Genomic DNA, 27,616 nt, shown 5'->3' with positions numbered 1-27,616 from the left:
TCCCATATTCAAATACTTTAGTGGTTTAGATGTGGCAGAAAAAGTGAGAGGCTGTCAGTGGCATCGTCTTTTCTGAAAATATAAAGAAAAGCCCTCCTAGTTCTGCTTTAAAAATGCCTACAAAGACTCCTTCAACTCTTCCTTCTTTTTGGCTTCCCAATTCCTAGCCCAACTCACTCAGGACATCCTGCAGGATTTTGGCAAGACAGTCAGAACTGGCTTTTAAATCCTGGCTCTGACACTTGCTGTTTGTGTAACCTGGAGTGGGCACATATCTCTCTGAATCTGTACACCTGTCCATAAAATGGGAACAATGATAAAACCTACCTCAAGGGTATTGTATATAGTATGGACTCAATGTCTATTTTCTAACTTTTTAGATATATCAGTCTTATCAGAGTATCCTATCGGGTTGAACTTTAAACTTAAGCTCTTTCTGAAAGCTCTTTAAGTAAAGGATACCATCCTTTGGATAGATTTAAGAATTCATTTTTTACCACTAAAACTTAAAGACGGTGTATCCATAGCACGTTTTAGTTTCATGGACAAGTAAATGCTGACCCAAACTGGCATAAATGAGATAAGACATTATCCAAAGGTATGAGTGTTGATTCAGTGGCTCTCTGGTGGTGGTAAGGACCCAAGTTTTCCAGCTCTTTCTCAGCTTCTCTAGAGGAGGGTATATCTACTTATGGTCACGGGTTAACTGGAGCAGCAGATAAGGGCATCGTGTTCAGATCCTGCAATATCCATAGGTAGAACAGAGGCCTTTTATTCCAGCGTTATCTTTTTAGGAGCCAGGAAACTCTTCGCAGAAACCTCCTATCAGACATATCAGACATATCTTCACATTTCAATGGGCAGAGCTGAGTCACATGCTGGAGTCTAACAGGACAACTAAGATGGAACTAAACCAGTTAGGATTTGTCTCTGAGCTAGCAATGTGGCGACCATTTTCTAAGTCATGTAGGGGAAGATGGCTCCTTGAATGAATCCAAGTTCCATTAGCAATACAAATGGGGAGGATTGTTTTAATCACTTTCTCTTTACCTAGGGTTATGGGATGACCAAACACATAACACTTGACACTGGACCGATGAGATTGACAGCTGTGGTTTTTTAGTCACCTATACTCACCTATATTCACAACCTGGGGGAAGAGGACACCACGAACCATGCAGAGCCACATGGAAGTTGCACTTGGGAATGAAGTGATTGTAGTATCAAGAGAATGAGGTTTCCCTGGCTTGTTGGAATAATTCCATGGGCTAGCAGGAACTGAATAAACAGAAGCTGTGCCTAGTCCTTGTGACAAGAAGGGTTTTTTGGCTAGGGGACCTTATTCACAGGAGCAGAAATGGGAGGAGGACGTGTGGTTAGGCCATTTTAGGACCTCTCGATTTTATCAGATGTAAGGCAGCACATAATATTGAACTTTAATTTTAGGTCTTACACCACAGGGATGGGTGTGCAATACACTCATCCATCAGATGACCATTCTGAGCAACCCTCCTGTCTTGCCTTCCATTATCTATCCATCTATCCAACCATCCATCTTCTATACCTTCCACAAGAATGAGGCAGCCTAAACATTCTGATTTCATCTCTATTTTTCACACTGTTCAGCTCATAACTTTTTGTGAGTGGTCACAGTGTGGATCAGCCATTCAAGTTCTGTCACCAGCTCTTGACACTTCTCAATTCTGCACTAGTCAGTAAGGTCAATTCATTGACCTGGAATATGCTATTTTCTGTTCTGCTTTTGTTAGAACCATCTTCCTCTCTTCTCTGCCTGTCTAAATTCTACCCTCTCTTGAGCCAAATTCCTCATTATCCAAATAGACCTTCTCTCCCTTCCTTGAATTCTGGTTCTTCTTGCTAGCCCAGAACCTTCGTGACAACTGCTACACATGAGCGCATAAATATTCACTTACTCTTGTGTGCCACTGCATTTAAATCATCAAATTCCTTTCAAAAATATTTATGATGTAAATACAAAAAGCAGTTTGACTAGCATTGCTACATGAACATTTATCTAGCATCTAGCATGTAGAAGACATTCAATAAAAGAGTGTTGAAATGAGATTACCTGAGACTGTGCCCTACTCACCTTGCCGACCCACTCAAGCTGCTTCCAATGGTTTATTCCATACAAACAGCCTGTCTTGGCTCATGCTGCAGACTTTCCTAAAATCCCTCAAAGGTTCGCAAATGGACAAGTAGCATCTGGCTTTGGTGTCCCCTGTACCTCTTGATAAGCCGCCCCAAGCCAGGCACTAGCACCAGCCGGCTTCAGTTTACAGCTTAGCCTCTTCCAGGCACCTCCAAGCCCAGCATGGGTAGAAGACATCTGGGGATCACTTTGTGGCTTATGCCAGGTAGCTCGAGGAAGGACACAGGCAGGGCTGGACTTGTTCTGCAGCAGGACCCCTCCCAGGAGGCCCCCAGGCTGGCTTGCCTGGTGGCCAGCTTCAAACCATGCACCACCAGCCCCCTCCATAGATGACACACCTAAAGGGCAGACTGGACAGGCACCAGAGCCCTGCTAAAGTGAATCCTGTTCTGGCGGGTCAGCCCCTATACAACTGCTCCTCCACTGCAGTCACAGCCAGTCCTCACCAGCAGTCAACCTGAGGATTAATTCCTCACATTGATGTGCAAACAGAAACCAATACAACAGGGGTGCATATACAACCCACAAAAGGGACACACCTGGAGCACCCAACACAGGTGACCAGAGAGATTGCCTTACTGGGCCCTGCAAGACACCTACTACATAAGGCCACTCTACCAAGACTGGGAGACATAGAAGCTCTACCCAATACATGGAAGCAAACACAGGGAGGCAGCCAAAATGGGGAGACAAAGAAACATGTCCCAAATGAAAAAACAGAACAAAGTTCCAGAAAAAAAAAAAAAACTAAACAAAAACAGACAAGCAATCTACCAGATGCAGAGTTAAAAACACTGGTTATAAGGATGCTCAATGATCTTCGTGAAAACTTCAACAGAGAGATAAGAAACATGGAAATGGAGATAGAAAACATAAAAAAGAACCAGTCAGAAATGAAGAATACAATAACTGAAATAAAGACTACATTAGGAGAATCAAAAGTAGATTAGATGAACCAGAGATTTGAATCCGCAATTTAGAAGATAAGATAGCAGAAATACCCAGTCAGAACAGCAAAAAGAAAAAAGAATCCCCCCTCAAAATGAGGGTAGTTTAAGGGAATGCTGGGACAATATCAAGCATACTAACATTCACATCCTAGGAGCACCAGAAGGAGAAGAGAGAGAGCAAGAAATTGAAATCCTATTTGAAGAAATAATGATGGAAAACATTCCTAACCTGGTGAAGGAAATAGACAAACAAGCCCATGAAGCACAGAGAGTCCCAAACAAGATGAACCTATGCAGGCCTACAGCAAGACAGATAATAATTAAAATGCCAAAAGTTAATTAAAGACAAAGAGAGAATCTTAAAAGAAATAAGAGAAAAGCAGTTAGTGATATAAATGGAGCCTCCATAAGACTATGAACTGATTTCTCAGCAGAAAATTTATAGGCCAGAAGGGACTGGTATGAAATATTCAAAGTGATGAAAAGTGAGAATCTACAACCAAGATTAGTCTACCCAGCAAAGCTATCATTTAGAATTGAAGGACAGATAAAGAGCTTCCCAGCCAAGAAAAAGCTAATGGAGTTCATCACCACCAGACCAGTACTAAAAAAATGCTAAGGGGACTTCTTTAAGAAGAAAAAGAAAAGGAGAGAGAGAGAGAGAGAGAATAATAAAATGACAATAACTACATATCTATCAATAATTATTTTCAATGTAAATGGATTAAATGCTCAGATCAAAGGACACAGAGTGACTTAATGGCTAAGGAAACAAAACTTTTACATATGCTGCCTACAAGAGAAAAACCACATTGAAAGACACACATAGACTGAAAGTAAAGGGAGGGAAAAAGATATTTTATGAAAATGGAAATAAAAAAGAAAGCTGGGGCAGCAATACATACACCTGACAAAATAGACTTTAAAACAAAGGTTATAATGAGATAAAGAAGGACTCCAGTAAACCCACCTCTAGGTATTTATCTGAAGAAACTCAAAACACTACTTCAAAGACACATGTAAGTCCATATGTTCATTGCGGCATTATTTACAATAGCCAAGATTTGGAGGCAACCTGGGTGTTCATCAATGGATGAATGGGTAAAGAAGAGGTGGTACATATGTATAATAGATCATTACTCAGCCATAAAAGAGAATGAAATCTTGCCATCAGCAACAACATGAATGAACCTAGAGGATATTATTAGACTGAGCAGAGTAAGTCAGACAGAGAAAGGCAAATGCCACATGATTTCACTGATATGTGGTATCTAAAGAACAAAATAAACAAAACAGAAACAAACTCATAGATACAGAGAATATTTTGATGGTTGCCAGATAGGAGTGGGGTTGGTGTGATGGGTGAGACAAATGAAGGAATTAAGAAGTAAAAGTTAGCAGTTACAGAACAGTCATGGGGATGTAAAATATAGCATAAGAAATACAGCCAATAATATTGTAATAACTATGTATACTGTAAGATGGGTACTAGATTTACTGGGTGATCACTTAGTAAGTTATATAGATGTCTGATCACTATGTTGTACACCTGAAACGAATGTAATATTGTGTATCAAATGTAAGTGGAAAATAAATTAATTAAAAAAATAACAAATACAGAACAATTCCTTTAAGGAAAAAAAAAAAAGAGTCTCACAATTATCCTGAATACGCAAGATAAATTAGTGTATGGCAGACTGGTATAAGAAAAAAGCAAATGATAGAAGCCAGTAAAATAGTGAGCTAGAATAAAAAAGAGATATTATTTCTGTGTGCCATGAAATTCTCTGCATATCAATCAATACATAGCCTTTTAAAAATAATATTGAGAAACACTGAATGGCCCATTATTCTAGCTCACTATTTTACTGGCTTCTATCATTTGCATGCACCCTTACAATAATTGTGTTGTCTGTGTACTAACTGTGTTATTACTAATATTTTCCTTAATCTATTAGTTTTTAAACCTAAGCAATATTATTTATGATATCATGAGCTTGATGTGGTAATTATTTCCATGAATCTTAGAAAAGATACAAAATTAAGGTATCTGATAGTTGTCTATAAGCCATCTAAACTTATTTTATGTGTCACACTTGGGAAACTAATTTGGCCATATTCATGTCTACATATTTCATGTAAAAAATCATTCATAACATAAAATACTACTATTGTTTACTCTTGTATGCATTTATTATATGAACATTTTAGTAAAGGCAAAACTCTAGAGACAGAAAGCAGATCAGTGGTTGCCTGGGTCTATGGTGGTAGTGGGGGTTGGCCTTGAACAGACACTAGGGAACTTTTTGGAGTGACTGAGGTATTCTTAAAAATGGATGGTAGTGATGGTTGCATAACTGTATGACTTTAGAAAACTTCATCAAACTGTACATTTAATATGGATACATTTTATGGTTTGTAAATTATATCTCAATCATGAAAACAGAGGAGAGGAAGAAAAGAAAAAAGAAACCATCAACTAGGAGGAGACATGAGACGGCTTCTGAAGTCCTGGTATTATTCTGTTTCTTGATCTGTGTGTTGGTTACAAGGGTATGGTCACTTGCTGAAAATTCATCAAGCTGTTCATTTATGCTCTGTGTACATTTCTATATGAATGTTATGCTCCAGCAACAAAATTTACTAAAAAACAAACAAAAAAACAAACAAAAAAACCCAGCCAAAATGAGGACACCATTTCTTTCCAAGTAATAAAAGGTATTACATTCTTGTTTATTATTTTGTATAATATCACCCTGCCCACTTAATTTCATGATATAAGGGGTTCATTTTGGTGTCAGTATAGAAAGATTTATAAGAAGATTATTTAGATAATCAGAATGCTATAAGAATGTCAGTGGATACCATTGTTCCTTAATTATTCATAGCAATGATCAACATGGACAATATTCAACTTGCATCCAAAATAAGTGGATGTTTTAAGAGGCCTTAGTGGAACAATCAAATCATCAGTCTCAAAAAGTCTTCTCTCTCTCTCAGCCTGGTTCTCCTTCTGCCTGCCAGAATTTCAATTCTATATTTATCTTTCAAATCAGCAGTATAGCAATTAGTTATTATAATAAGAGCTACTAATTTATTGTGTGCCGACTTCATGCTAGGCACTGCATTCTCAGAGTTTTCCATACTTTAATTGCCTTATTTATTGTCACAACAACCCTGCCAAGGAGTTGCTTTATTCCATTTTACAGTTGAGGAAACTGAGGCCAGGGGCTGCTGTGTGGGTCCAAGCCCCCGCTACTGGTGAGTGACAGATCCAGAGAGCGAACTGGAGTCTGACTCAATCTGCTTTGCTGTGTCTCAGGACCTAATGTCAGTAACAGGAAATAAGTGACATGTATAACAGATTCCGAATCCCAAAACACGACTCTTCACGAGGTTACTATAGTTACTCCTCTACATGATGCTCTCATTTTTTTTTTTTTTTTTGCCAGGATAATAATGGATCCACTATTAGCCACTGAGGTGTTGAACCCCCACCATCATCACAAAACCTAAGGGACATTATAATAGGTTTAAAATAGTGTTCCTGCCTTTTAATTGTACTTTTTATTTCAGAAGCTCCTGAAATAAAATACTATGGCGGCTTTATAAATATTATTATTTGTACTTTATGTAAAACATAGGAGCTCACTAAAGGTAACACAACCATATTTCAGACAGAATCTTTGATAAAAACGATAAATTTTGGGGGGGGGGAGGAGATGAGGGGGTCAGTATGTGCGTGCTCCTTCGTGCTCCTTTCCAGGCAGGAAGATGTGTGGAAAGAGAGGCCTTGGATATGTTAGGTAGGTGAGGTCATGGGACCTGGAGAGGCCCGACCTGGAAGTGACAGGACTGAAGAGGCAGGAGCTGCGCCCTCTTTGAAAGTGAATTTGGCTCTTGCTAAACTAGCAAACACATGCAGAGGAAGTGGTTTGGATTAGGAATGGGGCGTAAGGACAACCAAGGACTAAAATATGTTATTGACAAGCATTTAGAGCACTGAGCTGTCAGGGAGGATGAGAACTCAGAATCTGGAGTTGTCTTGCCTTCTGCATGCCAGCTGGCCATGCTATGACCAGGCAGTTTTATTTCTTTTTAACATACAAGGATTCTCAAGGCCCATGACTTCTCAGATGTGGCACACTGAACACTCACGGGACTAAAGACAGAATCCAGAGCTGCTGATTCCTGGTCTAATGTCAGATCCATCCTCTTTAATTATAGTCATACTAGTGAAGGGGATGGTGACATCCAAGGACGACCACAGGGCCTCTCTCTCAACACTGGTGGGAACCAGATTCTGTCTCCCCACCCCCCGGATATGTAGCTCACAGCAGAGTTCTGGAAGCTGATCAAAGAGAAGATCAGAAATAATAGGTAATTAGAAACCATATAAAAAGAAAAAATGCTCTCATCAAACTTACCAAAGCGTCTCCATGGCTGGAAGTGGGAGAAGTACTGGAAACTGCTGGCTGCCAGGGTCACTTGTGCCAGGGGCTGGGTAAGTGTGCAGAGGGACTGGAGCTAGTCCCCAAGGGTGGAGGCGGGGGAGACTGGTAAGAAATGTATTTCCTAGTCAGACCAGCCAGTGAGTAAAAGGCTAAGGAGCACCTTTTATCAGACTTAAGAGAACTTCTGCTAGTGAAACTAGTGGCACAAGGACCAAAGGGGACTGAGGAGGAGAAAAGGAGAAACACACACAGAAGAGACAGAACCTACCACCAAGAGAGGCAGAGTGGAGCGGTTTTCTCCGCTGGCCAGTTCCTTGGCTATTCAGAATATTCCAGGAGGGATAGTTGGAATGAACTCAGTAAAATTTTGGGTCCAGATAATGCATGCATTTAGCAGCTTTAGGGGCTCTTACCTCTTGGGGTCCCTAGGGATTGTCCCCAACTTTGGAGGGGTTGTGGGAAGTAATTGGATGGCTGTAGGTGGAGTGATTGTAGGTTCAGCCCCTGGGTGACTTGCTTAAACTTCAGGAGCTCCCCGCAACCTTTGGAGTCACCTCCCTACGTAGGGGATCCTCAATAGCCTCTTTCTAGGCTATGGCTGAGGCCTACACTCCCACCCTGCTCCCCACAGGGCCTCCCATTTGAATGCTCAAGAGGCTGTTTTGGAAAAACTCCTGAAGGAACACAGGTTTTTTCTTTTTTCATTCCTGCTCCAACAATCATAAGACTTGCTGAGCCTGGGGGGTATAGGGGGATGTCTAAGTAGCAGAGGCGAGGCAGGGTATAGAGGTTGTGTGGGAAGGGATGATTAGCATTGCGGGTAATCACCCAAGAAATTCACCCTATTTTCTGGTTCCTTTTTTCATCTTATTTATTTTTTTTCTTTTCTGTGCTCTTTTATTTTTCCACTCAATAAATCTTATTAACCATTTCCTCTAGCCAGGATTGTCCCAGATGAAAAGAGACACTCTGAATGAAGACTTGGGACACAGTCTCCTCTGTCAAGGTCACATTCTAGTTAGTAATGAAGTAATTAACAATTTCAAAATGTAGTGAGCATTCATGCTTACTTGGGGCAAGCAGGAGTGTGGTTCGGGAGCCTTGGGATGAGGAGTGAGCAGACCTAAATGGATAGGGGTAGAGGCCAAGAGATCTTCTAAAGGAAGGGGGAACTGGTGCTGGATCCTGCTGGAGTTGCCAGAGAAAATACAGGATGCTTGTATTTAATGCAATATTTATGGCATACTTAATAAAAAAAAATTATTTATTTATCTGAAATTCAAATTTAACTGAGCATCCTGTATTTTCACTTGCTAAACCTGGTAACCCTAGTTCCTGATGAATATAAAGGATTTGGTTGAGTAAATGGGGGGATGGGAGGGAGAGGCATTCCTGCAGAGGGAATCCCACGTACAAAGGTCTGGCGATGAGGAATCCCATGCTTCATTAACGTTGTTCAGTGGCTGGAGTATGGGGTGCAAGGGGGAATGGAAGGAATGGAGAGAACACACCAGTCACATAGTTGCTGCATGTGTGCTAAGGGCCAGGCCTATTGCAAAGTCCTAGGGTGCTGTTGTGAGCCAGATAAATAGAATTTCTGCTCTTAGGCTGCTCATAGCTGAGAAGCAGTGAAGTGCAGAGAGGAAGACAGGCACTGTACAAATTATAGCTGGGGGACATCAGCCTGGCTGGGAGGTCAGGAAAGACCTCTCTGGGGAGGTAACAATATGCACACCAAGGGCCAGGGGAAGAGTGTTCTAAGCTAAGGGAACAGCATAACAGAGGTCCTGAAGTGAAACAATTCACAGTGGGTCTCAGATACCAAAATATGGCAAGAGGGGCTGGGGCCCTGAGAAAGAGAAGAGAGGAAGAGGAGGAGGTTGGACAAGTGGGCAGGGGCCAGATAACACCAGAGGGAATTTCAGCCAGATCCTGAAGGCAATGGGAGCTATTGAGGGAGTTTAAAGGAGACAGGGTGACACAACCAGCTTTGTGTTCTTAAAGGTGACTCATGCTGGAGAGAGGAGGGCAGAAGGGTAGTATTGGAGCAGAGAGAATGAGGGAGACCAGTGAGGGGCTACTGAAGATGTCCAGGATGGAAAAATTGGTGGCTTGGCCTGGCATGACGGTGATAGAGATGGAGAGAGAAGAAGAGATGGATCTAGGCTGCACCGAAGAGGAAGACTTGGCAGGGCTGGGGTATCTGGCACTGGGAAGTGAGGGGGCGGTAGGAGCAGGCATGACTCAAAGCTTCTGGTGTGGACAGATGGGAGGATGGTGGCACCATTTGCTGAGCTGAGCTGGGGACTTGGGAGGTTTGGGGGTGGTGAGGCGAGAGAGTTCAGGTTTGCACATGTTGAAGGTGAGGAGGCTTGTGGTGAACCATCAGAGGATGGACTGTGAAGGAGAGAAAATTGCGGGGACCCAGGTAGAGATATGTTCAAATCTCTCTTCTCACACTTGGCTGTGTGGCCTTGAGCAATGACTTCACCTCTATTTACCTTAGTTTTCAGATCTATACCATGGGATAATGTGGGTAATCTGCACTCAGCATTATTGTGAGGGTGTGGTGGGCAACCTCCAAGATAACCCCAATGATCCCCACCTCCTGGTATTTGTGGCCTTGTATGGTACCCTTCCAAACTATAATAGGGCTGGTCTGTGAGACCAAGAGATTATTGGTATGCCACTTTCAAGGCTGGTTTATAAAAGATATTGTGGCTTTGTCTTGTTCTCTTTTAGATCACTCGTTCTGGGGGATGACATCTGCCATGTTGTCAGGAGATGCTCATGTGAAGAACTACTACTCCTGCTTAAAAAAAAAAATGCATGAGTGAGCTTGGAAGCAAATTCTCTAGCTCTAGCCAAGCCTTTAGGCTGACTGCAGCCCCAGTTGACATTAGACTGCAAGATCTGCCACCTACCAAACCTGCTTCCAAATTCTTGACCCATAGAAACCGTGGGATAAGAAATGTTTGTCATTTCAAGCCCTTAAGTTTTGGGGCAATTTATTATGTGGCCAGAGAGAGCTGACCCAAAAGGTAAAAGCAGTTAGCATAGTACCTGACACATAGTAGGAGCTGTAGAATATGCAGCGTCTGTATGTCTGGAGTTGAGGAGAGAGGCCTGGGCTGGAGGTGTTGGACTCTTTTGGCTTAGAGACAATAATGGAATCCATGCATGTGGCTGAGCTAGTCCACAGAAAGGGGGAGACAGAGAGGAAATGATGACCTTGGTCCCAAGCCTGAGCATAGCAGTGAGTAAACCAAGAGGAGGAGCATCTCCATGCCTCTGAGAGGAGGCACTGCAGAGGAAGGAGGAAAACTAAAATAGCACAGAGAGACAGTCTCTTAGAGGGTGTGGTCAATGAATCACTGCAAGAAAGTCCGGGAGGACATCTGAGGAGGGTCTTTTGGATTCAACAAGAAGATTCCTGGTGGCACCGCAAGAGCTATTTGGGTGGAGAAGATGGGCCCTGAGACCAGATTGAATATTGTGGGTTGGGTGTCTGTGTAAACACTCTCCCAACAACCCCAAACCAAAATGGTTCATAGGAGAATCCTATAGGAAATCCAAACTACAGAAAATCCTTGTCTTTCAGAAGCTACTCTAGTGAATAAACTCCTATTCCTTAATTGATTTTATGAGGCTTATATAACTTGGATAGCAAAACTAGATAAGGAGAGACTAAGAGAGGAAAATAGTAGACATAAATATGGATGGAAAAAACCCTAAATAAAATATTGGCAAACAGCATCCAGCAGTATATTGAAAAAATAATACATCATCAAGGTAAATTTATTCTAAGAATGCATGGATGGTTTAATATAATAAAATCCATGACCGTAATTGGTTAGATTGGGGTTAAAAATCTCACATTTGATAAAATTCAACACCTATTCATAATAAAGCAATAGAGTGCTTCCTTACTCTGATAAAGAGTATCTATCAAAAATCTACAGCAAACACTATATTCAGTGGTGAAATATTAGAAACAGTCAAGAATAAGATAGAAATGTCCACTATCATCATAGCAATTCAACATTGTGCTGAAGATTTTAGTTAGTTCAATAAAACGAGCAAAAGAAAATAAAGATTAGATAGGAAGATACCATTACTTGCAGACTATGATTATTTACACATAAAATTCAAGAGAGCCTATAAACTTAAAATCAAAAAAGAGTTGAAGTTTGTGAAATACAAGATTATTATATAAAAATCTACCACATTTCAATAACCATCAATACATTATAAATTATAAATTTGAAAATATAATTTATAATAGCAATGAAAACTTTAAGAGACATGTAGGAATAGTTCAGGAAAACCACTGACAAAGTTAATTCCTCTGTTTTTAGTTGGGGAACTAGAAGCCCTGAGAGGGAAATGACCCTTCGAAGGACACCAGTAAGCCAGGGGCCAATCTGTAATTTTCAGTGGCAACAAATTCTGGAGATCTGCATGTTGGATAATTTTGGTATTGTCTTTCTTTTGTAAAAAGTAGAACTCGTATTTTTCTAATTATAAATTCAATATTAATTCTAGAAAATATAGAAAATTCAGAAGAACATTAAGAAGTAGTAAGTCACTAACATATCAGTCCTGCTACCTAGAGAACTATGATCAGTGATTTGGTGTATTTCCTTGAAATTTTTGTCTATGTATACTTATGTTTTTAAAAATAAAATTAGGATTATATCATGTATACCATTTTGTGCATTTCTTATTTTTTCACTCATTTTCCCGTATACTTACCCAGTCTTTTTGAATATCAAAATGCAGCACTCAGTTATGTTGATGAAGCAGATGTTATTTATTTAACCTATCAGTTTGAGTTTTCAGAGAAAACTCAAGTGCAGATATGACTGTGATGATCATATGATAAAAGTTAAACCTCAGAGGCAGCTCACACACACGCAGACATGAAATACAGTTGAGTTTCTCAGTGGTTATCCTGCTGGAGAAGGGGAAATGGCAAAACCAACGTCATATACTGGGTCCTACCAGGAAGGGGACAGAGATCTGGCTAGCAGGAGCAGATGGGATTTGGAAGGAGTCTATGCTTGGAGACCAATTAGTTCTGAGTCTTTTGCGTAATTCCTCACCCTCTGCAGTCTTGGCTTCCTTCCTGGTGACATGAGAACAATACCAGCGCCCAGACTCAAGTAGGGCCAGCTCCTTTAGGACTCAGAGCCTTTTCACTGGTTGTCTTTTTCTGCTGAAGTCAGCTCTGCCCTTCTCCCCATCTGGCTGCGCATGTTGACCCTTCAGGCCTGGCTGCCCTTACTCATTCTGCCTACCAGGCATAATAGTAGATCTTATTACAGGTCTTATTACAGCCTCCCCAACGAAAGGCAAGGCTAGGAGGTGCTCAGCCACAGGCCCAGTGTCCAGGTTTTCCTTGGCCACTGCATCTGAAACAGAGGCACCCTCCCCTTATTCTCTACCTAGGTCCTCTTAACTTGCACCACTTATTATCATAACTTGTCATGATTTTGTCTACTGCCTGTTTCCTTGGGTTGTGTCTGTTTTCTCCTCTATTTAGAAATCCCCCATGTCTTGGTGGCCGCTGTACCCCTTAGACCTGGCACATGGTCGGGACCCCATAATGTCTGTGAAAAGGACAAGAAAAACAGTGGTGGGGACACAAGTCCGAGGACACAGAGGAAGACAGGCGGTAGGGTGAGCACTGGGCTGATCCCAAACTGCAGGCGGAGGCAGGACGAAGAAGAGGGCTCTGGGCGGGACCTCGGGGTTTCTGGGCGGAGCCTCAGGGGGCGTGGATGGGGCTTCGCGGCTGCGGCGGAGCCTGCCTGACGGTGCAGCCTAGTTGCTCCCGACTGAGTTCCTCCGGCCGCCCGGCCCTCTGGCTTCCCGCACACAACGCCATTAGGGGGCGTCCGCGCTCGTGGCGCCGCCGCTCTTCTGGGAGGCACCTCCCTCGCCGGGCGGCAGGAGCCGCAACTCCGGGCGCGGGCTCAGTCGTCCCCTCTGCAGCTGCTGCTGCCGCCGGGCGCGGGCTCGCTCGTCCTCGCGCTCGCGCTCTCCGGCCGCCGGCCTCTCCCGGCCGGGCTGCCGCCGCCAGCTTGCAGTGAGTGGGGGCGGGCCCGGGGCTTGGGGGCCCGGCGCTCGGGAGGGCCGCGCGCAAGGAGAAGCCCGTGCGGAGCGGCCGAGGGAGCGGGATTGGGGAGAATCCAGGCGGCGGCGGGGCCGCGCCGAGGGGACGGCGGGGAGCCCGGGCGGCGCGCTCCGGAGCTGGCACGAGCCCACAGCGGGATGCACGCGGCCGAGCGGCGGCGCTTGGGCTGGGGTTCCGGGCCCGCCTGGCAGGGACGTGCGGTTTCGGCGGACCCGGGTTCGGGCTTCGGTGCGCGCCCCCCGCTCGGGCCCGGAGCATCTCCGGTCCTACACTGGAGCCGGGTCGGGGTGGGGGGACTTCGCCCGCGGGGCAACAGCGAAGCCGGGTCCCGGCCCGGGATACTTCGAGGTGTGCTCTAAAATGATTGTTTTTTGGGGGATGAGGTGGAGGGAGAGCTTATTAGCCTTGGTTTTCCCTGATTTAAAGCTTACGGCAGGGCTTCTGAGCCCTGCCATAGGGGATTTTCTGTTGACTGCAACTGAGTTTTTTAATGCTCAGAATTGCACGTCATGGCATTTTTAATGCTTGATGTCAGAGGTGATAAATGGCCATGGTAGTGGGGAGCCCCTGAAGCACCTGCTGGGCTGATGGTGGTATCTGGCGTGGAACGCGAGAAATGAAACAGAGATCCTATGTGGATAATCTGCTGAAGTTATCAAGTTTCTGTTCAAGTATACCAGTTATAGAACAAGTTGATAAATTCAGTTTTAAGACTTTGTAACAGAACAGGTTTCAGTGCAGAGAGACTCCGGGTGACCTGGTTTGGCTAAGGATGTTTAGGGTAGCCTAAGTATCTCTTACCTTTTCCCCTTAGCGTGTTCGTTTTCTTGCTGTCACAAATGATCAAGTACATGAATGATTCCAGTATATGAAAAAAGTAAGGGACAGTATTTAGCAGAGTCCAGGGACAAAGATTGAGATGTTTTCAAATGAACAAATATGTAGGTAGGGAAAGGAAAATCTTTTTACCTGCAAGGTTGGTATGTTGGGAGATCTTGCACTTTGAGAACTGTAAGTCCATACTAGTACTTCATTTTGTGTAATGCCATAGACGATCATAGATGCCATGCCTAACATTTGTGTGATTTGAATTTTCATAAATCGTATTTTAACCAAAGCATTACTCCATAAAGGAATTCTACGGTGGATCTTTCTATGAATCAATCCCTCAGTGTCTTGGATTTTGATATTTGTAGTTTATTTAAGATGGAATAGACGTATTTACTTGGACTCAGGTTTTCTTTGGAAATAATCCTGAGTCATGCCTTGGAGAAGTTCCTTCTGTGATCAGAAGCTCAGGTATCTGGTAGTCTTTGTAAAAGCTGGATGTGCCTCTTTACCTGTAGTTCTCCCTTCTGGAGCGCCAGGGAAAGAAGGACCTGGGGAGCTTGTGAGTAAGTTAAGAGGACTTCCCATATTCACCCTGTCTTCATGCCAGTGCTCTAAATTTTTTGTGTTCACACTAAAGTTTCTGAATTTACCACAGAAATTTTGTTTATACTGCCACTAGTATTTTCATGTTTGTTTAATACTTGCCAGTCTACAAATGGCTCTCTATTCATGATCTCACTTATTTTTTCCTTTCTCACAAAGCAGCAGCTGGGCATAAAGAGTGATTTACTCAGGGTCTCATAAGTAGTAATGGAGCAGAATTTGGACACAGATCCTCCACACTCCTAACCTGTTCTCTTTCCTCTGCGCTTGGCCTGCATGTGTCTTCAGAACTTTAGTCCTCATCTGTTACCCTGTAGGTCATTTGTTGCCTTTGCGTTATGCCTAACTGGTATTATTACTTTGGGGAAGATAGTATTATCTTGTTTTATCTTGTGGAAACTGAGGGTAAGAGGAATTTAATAATTTTGTGACTATTTATGACAGCTCTTTAGTATTTAGAGAACCTTTCTTCTAGACAACATGGAGAGAGGAGAGAGGAAAAAAATTAGTTCCAGAATAAAAACAATCCATTTCTTTAGTGGCATATGGTTAAGAATAACCTAAGATCATGATCACATTCTCCTTGTGCCCGTGGCTACTTGTGCCAGCCTGTAGGTGAATGTTAACCCAAAGACTCCTTTAGATGTTGCTGAACTAGTTACTATAAAAAGTATTTCACTTTCAAACTTCCACATTTCAAGAACAGAGAAATTCAATAAAAAGGTAATTTGAAGGTATGTATAGATGGAATTTATTGAACCTTCTTTTCTTAATGCCAGACACAACGATTTCCATAGAAAGGCATTTTAAAAGTCCAATTGGAAACTTTGGAAAGACAGTAGCTACAGGTTTTTATTATTTATTCAAGTTTGGAGATATTGCAATGTATAGGTTGTTATGTAAGAATAGAAATTTTGCCCCAGAAAATTCTTAGTCTTGGTCCGTAGGAGAAATGATAAACCCAGAATATTTGTGTTAATAAGTTAGTTCATTTTTAACCATAAGGCCTGTAAGTACAGTTCTGCAGTGGTGGAGAGAATGGCTTTCGGGGTTCTCAGCTTAGTCTTTAAGGTATTAACTTGTTGAATTGTGCATTTTTCAGATTTGTTACCTTAGACAGTTCTTAGGTTCTTTTAAGGCATTTATAAATTCTTTAGTGTTTTCCTTAAATTAATTATTTGCTAACAGAGTTTATACATTAGTCACAGCCTTTGAAGCTTAAATGTGGGTGAATTTTCAGTAGTGCTTTATATTCTTTGGGAGTTGTCAGCCAGTTTCCACAAGAATTTTATTTGGGCCAAAGGTCAGATTTTTTTCAGGTAAACTAATTTTGCAGAATCTGAAGCCTTTGAACTTTATAACTGTGCTTGGTTGCAGTCACTGTTTAAAATGATTTTTAGTACAGAAACTCATTTTAAAGGAAATTTTTTTCATTGTCACCCTCTTAATCTTCATTCCTGGTAAATTTTTCTGAAATATTACATTTTCCTTTGTCTTCATCAAATAAAATAGGCCCATTTGATGCCCATTTCAAGACCTTCCTTCTGCTGCCTGTTTTGTGGTCATTTAACATCTTATTAAGCCCTCCATTGGAGACTGTGCCAGAAAGAAGAGAAGATGAAAAGAAAAACAAATAAATCATTTTCTAATTGTTAGCAGCTCTGGAAAATGATTTAGAAGAGATTGAAGCTATTCCGGAAATTCTTTTGGATTATGTTCTGTTTCATTCATCTGGATTGTCTCTGAGATGTTCCTGGTAGATGCTGATTATCAAGCTATCCGATGACCAAGAATCTTGGTGCTTTTTTAGTTTGTTTCTTGCTGTATCTAAGCATTCCCACAGAGGATGTTGAGAAGTGAGTAGTGATAAAACTTAAACTAATCAATACCCTTTTTTCCGTCAGTGAACAATTAGATTTTTTGGATAGTTAAGTCATTGTTCTTGTATAGTAACTTTGTTTTATTTTGATGTTGGGAGGCTTTTGAGTGTTTTTTTAAGAAACATTGGCTTATATATATTCCCATAATTGCTTTCCTGAATTATTAAGCTTGAGGTTTCATTACATCTTTGTACTAGAACAGAACCTTGGCTTTTGCCGTGGAACAGATTCAGGGGCATCATCTAATTTTCCTTTTATGATTGCTCAAGAAGTTATCTTGTTATGATTTAGCAGATACAAAGGAAAAAATAATAATAGTGGAGAGACCCTGCATAACAGCTGTAACATTGATGTCTGATTTTTTTGCTTGTTGTTCCCCCATTTCTCATTTAACCGTTGGATATTATTCATGTATTGGAGTTCTTTACTTCACTTAAAAGACAGGACAGCAGCCTTCAGTCACACACGTGAGTAGGTTCTTTCTATTTTGCTTCAGGGGAATTTTTACAAACCCATTGTGACTGCTCACTTAGACTGAATTACTGTTAAATTTGTAAGTAAATCCTTAGTAGGTGGATAGTTTTAATAGATAGCTATAGAGAGTATAAAGTTAATCCTTTAAGTTTCTTGTTTCTTGGATTCTGTTCTTTTGATTTCCACCCAAGGAGAGGATTTATGGAACGATCTAAGAGTCAAAAAACCCAAGTTCTTATTCTGTTACTTTCCAGCTGTGGGGCCTTGAGCAAGTCACTTAATATGCTGTTTCTCTATTTTGCATCTCTAAAATGGGGACAGTAATTCATGCTCTGCTTGGTGTATCAGGAATGTTGTGTGTGTGTGGTGGGTGAAGGCCACCTCCCCCTTTTACTTAAATTGTTTCTTCATTCTAGCATCCCTTCTCAGGTTGTCCAATATTCCTGCAGAGTTCTACTGAGCAAATTTTTCCCAGAAATCTTCCATTTTTCCATTTGGAATTGTTCTTACTCTTCTGGAAGGCCTCTTCCAGTCTATGTGTTATATAGCACTTTTGAATTCTGTTTTGTACTTCAGTTGTTTCATGTTGCCTTTCTAGTTAGATAGAAAGCTCCATGAGGGCAAGGATTGTACTTTTCCCATTTCTGTGTATACACGTTGCACATAATGTTTATTGACCTACAGTAAATGTTGATTGACTGAGTTATATTTGAGGCTGTTAGGAATGAATACCTTGAGTGATGAAAAAACACCAAAGATGAGCATCTTACCAGAACTTTTGGATGACAGGCCTTTTAAATTGCTCAGTTGCTGATAGTCTGTTATATCAGTAACTGAATCAGCTCCTCATAAAACAGATTGGTAAACCCTGTGTCTTGGTTCGCTTGACTTCAAATACTGTTTGTGAAGCAAGTCAGAGGAATGAAAGATTGTTACACAGCCTTGAATTTGACATTTGTTCCATTTCTCACCCTAAAGCATGTGGAGGCCTATCTATATCCAGTTGCCGAATGTGGAGAATAAAAACTGCACGTTGTCTGGTCCACGTTTTAGCTTGTTTGCTTTGAAGAATTTTCGAGGTGGAGAAATAGATGCTTCAGGCTCTGATTTCAGCCCATGCTGTGCTATGCAAATGTTCTCTACATGCCTGAGTGACCTTTTGAGAAAGAGCCTTTGTGATCTTCTGTAGCCAGGGCCTGTTCTGGGAATAGTGTGCCAGATTCCTCTAAAATTGGGAAAAGTGAATCTATTCAAAGACCACATAAAAAAGCCCATGGTTTTCCTGAATAAATACTGATAAGTCCATGTTTCTTACTGTCTCTTGCCAGATTTTGAAATTTGTTCTGCAGTTTGCTTTGCTGGTTGATTTGGGGAATGATGTGTGTGAGAGGGAACTGACTAAAGCAATTCAGTAGCTGGGCAACTGTTTGTTTAAATGATTTTGAATTGTAGGTAAGATAAATTCAAACTGGCATCTTTAAGTATCTGGGTGTTTATTGGTATCCTCAGGCTGGCTCTTCTTAACTGCTGGCTGAATGACTTCTAAACAGGTTAGTAAGGTTCTTTTTGCCTCAAATTGTGCTCTAATGGTTTGGCATTTAAATTGTTTTCTGTTTGTTTTGATTATTGTATAAAAATGAAATATATCATTAAAAGTATAATTAAATACCATTCTGATGTATTTCTCTTGGAAAGTGATGCTGGTGTTTTGTGCTGAGATGTATAGTTTTTATTGCTTTTCCTGAGATGTTTAGTTTGTATAGCTTAAATACTGGTGAAAAAAATTTCTTCATTTCTCTTAAACCTTTTTGATAGAGGTCATCATAGATTTGTACAAGGATAAGGTTGTAGAATTAATCATAATGTTCTATAGAAAATCTAAAATTTGAATTTTCAGAGAAGATAGGTAGAATTTGAATGACCAGTTTACTTACTGGGTGATAATTTTCCCTGGAAAGATTAGCTAGCTACACCTTGGAAAAAGCTACACGTTGTGGGAAGGATAGAGAACTCACAGAAGGTCCTGGAGGAATGCTGTCTTCCCCAGATCTTTGTCCTGTAGCAGATTTTAATTGAGCAAAGATGAGTCCTTGTCCGGTGTTTTACCTGCTCTTTTGGGTGGAGAGATCTTTTTTTTCTTTTTGTAGTTACCTGTGCTGTCATGTCTTTTTCTCCTTCCCCAAGTTTCCCTGGAACCTGGGCTCCCCAAGACGCAGCGCTGGAGCAGATGGATAATGGAGACTGGGGCTATATGGTGAGATGCTTTTGCAGATGCATTTTGAAGGCCGGCAAAATTTTTGTGTCTTTCCCTCTTCATTATGTATTCTTAGGTATAATACAGCTTGTAAGGCTGGCAGTTATAAATTGGTGCAACTTCTCCTTAGTTTAGATGTATTTTGGGGGTGTTTTGTTTTGCTTTGTGTTTTTATGTAAGCAAACTCAATAGGGACCCTCCAGGTAACTTTTTATAATCACTTATTTGAGCAAGATCATGATTTTTTGATCTTTAAAGTTTACTGTTCTTAAAACCCTTAATAGATTAGTGACTGTGAAAAGAGTCTAGCATGTAATTTTCTTGTGGTTAGGGAGGTTAACCAATGAGAAGGTACCACTTCTCTCATTTGCACTTTTTTTGAGTGTGTGTGATGTGTTCCTGTTTTTCTTTTCTTTTCTTTTGGTAAGAAATATTTTACTTGCGTAGTACCTGAAGTCTATCTGTCTTCATTTTTTTTTTCTTAAATATGATTTCTGAAGCCTAAGATATATATTATCTGAGAAGCTTGCTTTTCAAAACTAAAGGCCAAATTTGCAACATTAATGTTACAAAAGTGAATACACTATCAGATTTTGAAATCTGAAAACTGCTGTTAGCCTTAGTATGTGGCACTGTTATTACTACAAAAAAGTTATGAAGATTAGATCTATACAATTTTTTATCTAAAAATAACTTTCATGATCCCTCCCCCTTTTTGAGGGGAAAAAACAAAAGAAATATTGAAAATACATGTTGTTACATTATCAAATAAGTTTTTTTTTTGCCTATTTATGTCAAATTGAATTAAAAACGAAAGTCTCTTTTTTAAATCGAAAGCTTAATTTATTTTAGTTTGGCCTTTGTCTTACCATTATACACTCTCACCAAAAACTTCTCCTTAGATACTGGGCCTTTGGAAATCATGCCCTTGTTTTTTAGTTTTAAAGAATCGGATTTATCCCTTTTTCTCCTATTGAAAGTGAATGTTCAGTCCCTTTGTCTAGGTGGGTTTACCGCTGAAAGTAAAGCTATTTTGCATAATAGGATTGCTAAATGCGTTATAACCAAAGGAACCTTGCTTTGCTTGTTACTCTTAATTTTCTTAACTTGTCAAAGTGAAGATTTAAAAAACTTCAGATGACTAATCATGTTTTAAAAAATTTCAGATGACTGACCCAGTCACGTTAAATGTAGGTGGACACTTGTACACAACGTCTCTCACTACATTGACTCGCTACCCGGATTCTATGCTTGGAGCTATGTTTGGCGGGGACTTCCCCACAGCGCGAGACCCTCAAGGCAACTACTTCATTGATCGAGATGGACCTCTTTTCCGATATGTCCTCAACTTCTTGAGAACTTCAGAGTTGACCTTACCCCTGGATTTTAAGGAATTTGATCTGCTTCGGAAAGAAGCAGATTTTTATCAAATCGAGCCCTTGATTCAGTGTCTCAATGACCCTAAGCCTTTGTATCCTATGGATACTTTTGAAGAAGTTGTGGAGCTATCCAGTACTCGGAAGCTTTCGAAGTACTCCAATCCAGTAGCTGTCATCATAACCCAATTAACCATCACCACCAAGGTCCATTCCTTACTTGAAGGTATCTCAAACTATTTTACAAAGTGGAATAAGCATATGATGGACACCAGAGACTGCCAGGTTTCCTTCACTTTTGGACCCTGTGATTATCACCAGGAAGTTTCTCTTCGGGTCCATCTGATGGAATACATTACAAAACAAGGCTTCACGATCCGCAACACTCGAGTGCATCACATGAGTGAACGGGCTAATGAGAACACAGTGGAGCACAACTGGACTTTCTGCAGGCTGGCCCGGAAGACGGATGACTGATCTCCAACCCTGGGAGAAGTTCCTGGAAACTGTCTCCAGGAGATGAAAGACTGATTTTTTTTTTTTTTTTTTAAATCAGAGTGTAGGTTTTCCTTTTTTTTTTAAATTCGTATTTATTTGAAGGCCTTGAGAACCAGAAGGAAGTTTTGTGCTTTAGCAGACTCCTCTGTTTTGTTCCCTTCACCCTGAGTATGCATGTGCCTGTTCAGAGCCTCCAGATACCTTTTTTATAAAAAGAAGTCTGAAAATCATTATGGTATATAATCTACCCATAACAGAGTTTTTTTTTTTTTTTTTTTTTTTTTTATTACAGTGCTAAAATGATTTCTGATTTAATGGTCCCTAACTCACCTAGAAGGCTAAAACTGCAGGAATGAAAGAATAAACAGAGTACTCATGAGGCCTTTGAGAAAAATCAAAACATCATGTTGGGTGACCTAGCTTCCAGACCAATAACCAGTATTGTAATATTAAAGGAAAACTGTACCAATCATTTAAAAGTACTTGTTAAGTACTGCTTTTTACAGTTATGACAACTGTTTCTTTCTATGCATATAAATCAAGCAACCAAATATCTGTAGCCATGGAAATGTCTGACTAGAAATATTTATATTGGATTCTGAATACAAAATGTCCCTGTGGTAGAAATCTTACTTCTTATGCCTGGTGGAGTGTAATTCCCAAGTGTACTGTCTACCAGGGGGGAAAAAACTAATAAAAAATGAAATACAAAAATTAGGTTTGTATTTATTATTGTTATTTAATGGGGTATATCATTTTATGTCTAAAGTATGCATGGCTTGTTTTATGCACCAATATATACTGCCTACAGCACATTTGTATTTGATTCAAGAGGACTCAGTGGAACCCTAGGATGCAGTTTATAGAACTCTACTGTGTTATTAAAGCAGTTGTCTAAAAGAGTGCCATTTGAACAGTGAACATACAGTTTGACAACTTTTTTCAAATAGGATATAAATTGAAGATTAAAGATTTTCCTTTAATAAGCCACCAGTTGTCGTAGTTCTTAATATGACCCTTATCCTAGCTTTGTGCACAGGGACAAACTGACTCTTCAGTTATTTTATTCTCATATACTATGATGACCCACAAATATATTTTATTATTAAAGTTAAGTTTATTTCTGAGAAGAAATACACTGCTGTGAATGAAGGATCTGGAACAGTTGAAGATATGCGTACTTTTGTTTCACTGTAGTCCTATTTTGCAAAGTTCATTTGATTTCCATTTCTTGGAAGTTACTGGAAGGATTGATTATGTTAACTATAGTGAGACTTCCTAGTTCGCTAAAATACTTTACATAAGGAAGTCTCATCATTTTCTTTCCCATCCAGTGAGAGGAGAGTTCCGAGGCTGTGTGCCCTGTAGCAGATCACTCTTTTTCTCCTCTCTGTGAGAAGATTCTGAGATTCTGTCTCTGAAAGGAGGATGAAAACACTTCATCCATTTTGCCCATGTCTCTCTGAAAATTTAAGATCTGACAAGTGATCACCATTTAGAAATTACCTCATTTTCACCATATTCAAACTAACATTTCTTCGTGTTATTGGCAGGTTGCTGTGTTTTTGGTAAATATACTAGCATGAGGTTATCTTTTTAGAAAATCGTCTCCTACTTCAAATTGATTAGTGGTTACCTAAGAGAAAACTAACCCAGCCATTTATGTGTTGTCAAGTTAGCCGAGGTGAAAATGAGATAAAATGATTTTGTTTGAAAACAGGTATGGAAATGGGAATAATATTAGCTCTAACAGGTTTTAAAAGTTAAAAACTTATGAGGTCTCTTCCTTGTCCAGTTTACTAGAGATAAGTTTGCTTTGATAAATTTTCTCAGATTTATTAATTTTTTAACAACTAAATGATTATATGAGTAAATTAGAAAAAGTAGCCAGCTGAGATATTTTGCAGTTTAATTTGGTGGCATTTAATTTTGAGTGTTTCTATACTTAGGCAACTAAAAATAATACATAAAGTGTAGCTTGATTACATTTGGGTAATTTGAGACAAGTATGTCTTTTGTGAAAGTTTAAATAATTTTCTGTGGAAGAGTTGATTTTTAAAAATTGATACTTAGTTGTATTAGGGCTCTTTGTTTTATTTAGATTACACTTAGTATAGACACTTCTGGAGAAGGATTGTGTGTGTGCACATGTGTGTGTGTCCTTTTAAACTTTTGGAGAAATGTGTGCTATAGACACAAGTGATAACTAATGAGTTTATTGGCTTTTGCTAGATCTAAAGCAGAACCTTGGCATTTAACAAAGTAGATGCTACAAATGGATAGTGCTACTGTGTTTTTTTTGGGGGGGGGGGTGGAATTTCAAACATTCAGAAGAGAATAAATAAACACCCGGGTACCCATTGACCAACATCAATGACCATTCACTCCCCCTTTTTCTTCCCATAGTTTATTTGGAAGTAAATCACAGGTATTTCATTCACTTCAGACTGTCTCTAAAAGACAATGACTCTTAAAATACAAACATATGTACTTAATAATTTTGATTATATATGCCATACTAGCATTATCACAGATTAGAGCTTCTTGAATGCTGTTGATTATTTCATAGCTTGGATCTCCAGCTTTGTAATAGAGGTCTTATATATTTCTCATAGGCAGGGTTTCCCTGTTTGTAGAAAGAAGTGCATTATTAAGACAATGTATCTGACAGGAATAATGACTTTTACTTTTAAATTAAGTAATTAAGTTTTTAGTTCCAAAAGTTAACATTACATAAGATTCTTAATTTTAAAAATTCATTTTGTGTGAACATATGGAGAAACATTTTTCCAAAGGGCATCCTTCATTTTCTCATGCAGATTTTAAATTGTGGATGCAGGTGGCCAATTAAAAAACAGTTATTACTTGCTTTTGGAATTTAATAAAAATAAAAGGCTTGACTCGTAGAGGCTCTTTGAAATTGAACATTAATCATAAAGCCAAGACAGAACCAGGTAAGCAATATTCTATGTCAGAATACGATATCTCCATTATTTTCTAATGTGATGTCTTTTTTATTAGGTTCAAATGTACAGTACATTGGTTAGACATTTATATAGTTTATAAATGATCCCACTGATTGCTCTTTCTCTCCTCTGGCCATATACCTCACCATTACATTAGTGCTAACTGCATTCCCTATGCCGTGCTCCCCAACCCAGTGACTATCAACTACTAATTTGTACTTCTTTAACCCCTCCCCTCTGATCCTCACCAGGTTGTTCTCTATATTTGTGAGCCTGTTTTTGATTAGTTTGTTCTTTTTGTTTTTTAGTAATGTCTTGATTCATTCCTTCACAGCCCTATCTTCATCTTTTATAATATTTACTTATTTACTTTTTTGCCTCTCTAGTCTAAAATTGTAAGCTCCTTGAAGACAGTGTCTATGACTCTTGTTCTCCACTGTAGCCTTAGTACCTAGAATAGTTTCTGGCCTATAACATGCTCAATAAATATTTGTTGAATGATTGAACAAGTGAATGAATCAGTAGATGTGTTTAACACATCTAGCAATTACTTGGACAAACTTTTACAATAGAATAATTGGGAGGGAAATAGGATTCTTGTCTTGAAATTATCTGCAATGTTTTCTCCACTGCTTGCATCTATCGGATATCAATTATATATGAGTTCACGTCAACAGCCTTTTGCAGTTCACTTTGGGAAAACTGGCTTCAACTAGCATCCAGATCAGAGAAAAAGCCTACAAACAGACCCCATGGCTAGAGTAAACCATGGGGGAGTGCATCACCCTGTCTAGGGATAAAGCTCAACACTTACCTGCCCAAATGGAGAGAGACTGTATTATGATTCATAGCACCTTTTGGTAGAAAATGTCAGTGACATATATTCTCATTTGCACTTTTATGTCTGCAAGGCATGTTTTAATGTAGCTGTTTTAATTTATTGAAATACCTGTAGTGTAGCTCTAGTACAGATGAAGAAAAATATCTCTCATTGGATTTTCAAAATTACAGCAGATTAGAAAACTGCTTTTAAAAGTGCTATTTTAGTGGTTTCTAGAGGAGCCAGAAATATAAGATTATGTGGCTATATATTAGCAGTCAACCCAGTGTTGTTTTAACTAACTAGAAACAATTTCCCAAGGTCATTTATAATCTCCCTTCCTAAACTGGTTGCATGAAAGAGCCCCATTGCTGTACTTGTTATCTTTCTAGCAAGGTAATGTAAGCTAGAGTGGCAAGAGTCTGTAGCATTGTGTGAGCAGCAGTTTCTTTGTCTCACTGTGTAGATCATAAAACCTTCCTCATTTGTCCCGTATAAGCAAAGTGTCTACTCTGATAGATCCTGGAGTTAGGAAGATAAAGACTCCATCCTTGTTCACAGTCAAATGGCAAGAAAGAAAAGTGAATGGGTCGAGGTGCAGCCGTTTTACTGAATCTGTTGGATCATTTAGATAAACCTGCCCTCATATAGTATCCAGACTCAATTCTTTTAAAATAAAGATTAGTAACAAAGTAATACGAATGCCCCCTATATGATTTAGTGAGGATGAGTCAAGAGAACTGGTATGTTTCCTGTGTTGCTAATAAAACAGGTTTGAGTTAGATCTCGTCAGCATTTCCTGATAAGTGTTACAGCAGGGTAGGTTCTTCTCTCTGGAGCATCAAAGGGCATACATTTATCTTGAGATCACAAGAGCTAAACTGGAGTGAGAGAACTGCTGTAGTTTTATGCCAGGATTTAAATGTTATAAAGTAGAGAGATCTAATCATCAGAAAAAGTAACACAGTGGAGTTAGCTTAACTGTACTAACCAATAAATGTATTATACCTTCTTTAGCAAGTTGTTTATATTTTCATGCTTAATTAAAAAAAATGCCTTCCTAGAGACAAGGAATGACTGATATGGACTGGCCATCTATGGGGGTAACTGGTTGTGTTACAACTTTAGATAATGTTAAATTAAGCTGTGAGGTATGACAGGCTACAAAATATTAAGAGCAAGTCTAACACCATGGTAAGTGTGAATGAAAGCCTGAGAGCTGTCAATTTGATGAGGTGTTAAGACACCTTTTCTGAAATTTGACCTAAGAGGTAAAAGAGTAAACTGCACCATTTGAGTAACATTTGCATTATAGAATTTAAAATAGTCTGTTGTGTACTATAGTCTTATCTTTGTTTTGATCATCTGTATCAACTTTGCTATTAAACATTCATTCCACAAAGTCTAAATACAGAGCTTATTTCTTTACTCCAGTCAATGTACTCATCGACATTCATAACTTTTCCTAGTGAGGTTCATAGCAGAGAGTCTGGGACCTTGGCCTTAGACTGTTAGGATTTGATGAGTGCTCCCCCTCCCCCGCAGGAGTATTCCGGTATTCTCTTCTGGGACTGCTGGGGATCTTTTCTCTATATCCCTTGTCATTGTCATTTATATGGCTATATCCCGCCCTAATCCCCTGCTTCCTATCTCCTTTGAACACAAAACAGTTAAGAGGCTGAAAATAAGATGGAGTGTGATTTATCTTCTTATTTTTGTTACTTAAAAGCCAGTTTGCTATTACGTGAGTATACCCTTGGGTGTGTCAAACCATGATTTAGAACTTGGGTCTTCCTTCTAATTCCCTTTATCAAATTTCAAGCAGTGCATTTTGCTGATTAAAGCTCAGAGTCCCTGCTCTTGGTTTCTTTTATCTATTCTCGAAATACTTTAAACAGACATGCTATGCCAAGCAATTTCTAATCTAATGGGAATCAATTAAAGTAGGGGAACATGGAGGTGTATTCACTGCTTGTTCTCTGGTCTTTCATAATTTATAATATGTTCTACTCAACTACCTGAGCATTGGTTGGTGACTTCTGAACCCAATGGAACAGACGTTCATAAACATTTCCATCATAACAGCCAAGCGCTGAATTTAAACACTGATCGGTGAAGTCGAAAGCATCAGTTAACGAGATGGCATCTTTCCTGAGAGAAAAAACAAGAGCGTGTGTGTATTTTAAATTGCTTTTATG

The 27,616-nt window shown here is 39.8% G+C and overlaps 2 protein-coding genes across 11 annotated transcripts in view; one reads left to right on the top strand and one right to left on the bottom strand.

Moving 5' to 3' along the window:
• Nucleotides 1-13,464: 13,464 nt before the first annotated feature.
• Nucleotides 13,465-22,622, top strand: KCTD6 (potassium channel tetramerization domain containing 6). Of its 7 annotated transcripts, none has more exons than XM_016131645.2 (4): nt 13,752-14,064; nt 19,014-19,054; nt 19,689-19,758; nt 20,925-22,622. In XM_016131645.2, the coding sequence occupies exons 3-4, from the start codon at nt 19,732-19,734 to the stop codon at nt 21,609-21,611; spliced, it is 714 nt and encodes a 237-aa protein (XP_015987131.1). In that variant the 5' UTR covers nt 13,752-14,064; nt 19,014-19,054; nt 19,689-19,731; the 3' UTR covers nt 21,612-22,622. The 7 variants fall into 7 exon arrangements, with proteins under 7 accessions (XP_015987130.1, XP_015987131.1, XP_015987133.1 ...); XM_016131642.2 differs by lacking the exon at nt 13,752-14,064 and adding an exon at nt 14,071-17,497; XM_016131644.2 differs by lacking the exons at nt 13,752-14,064; nt 19,014-19,054 and adding an exon at nt 13,465-13,668.
• A 1,395-nt stretch (nt 22,623-24,017) lies between these two features.
• The window catches only part of ACOX2 (acyl-CoA oxidase 2), a 34,818-nt gene continuing 31,219 nt past the window's right edge, over nt 24,018-27,616 (bottom strand). For all 4 annotated transcript variants that reach the window (XM_016131635.2, XM_016131637.2, XM_016131636.2 and 1 more), the window contains exons 14-15: nt 27,437-27,569; nt 24,018-24,258 (exon numbers count right to left, since the gene is read on the bottom strand). In XM_016131635.2, coding sequence (XP_015987121.2) covers nt 24,196-24,258; nt 27,437-27,569 — 196 coding nt within the window. In that variant the 3' untranslated portion in view covers nt 24,018-24,195. The remainder of the gene's footprint in view (nt 24,259-27,436; nt 27,570-27,616) is intronic.

Source organism: Rousettus aegyptiacus, unplaced genomic scaffold (assembly GCF_014176215.1).
Source record: "Rousettus aegyptiacus isolate mRouAeg1 unplaced genomic scaffold, mRouAeg1.p scaffold_m13_p_4, whole genome shotgun sequence".
Classification (NCBI taxonomy): Eukaryota; Metazoa; Chordata; class Mammalia; order Chiroptera; family Pteropodidae; genus Rousettus; species Rousettus aegyptiacus.
This window is presented reverse-complemented; position numbering and strand designations above follow the sequence as displayed.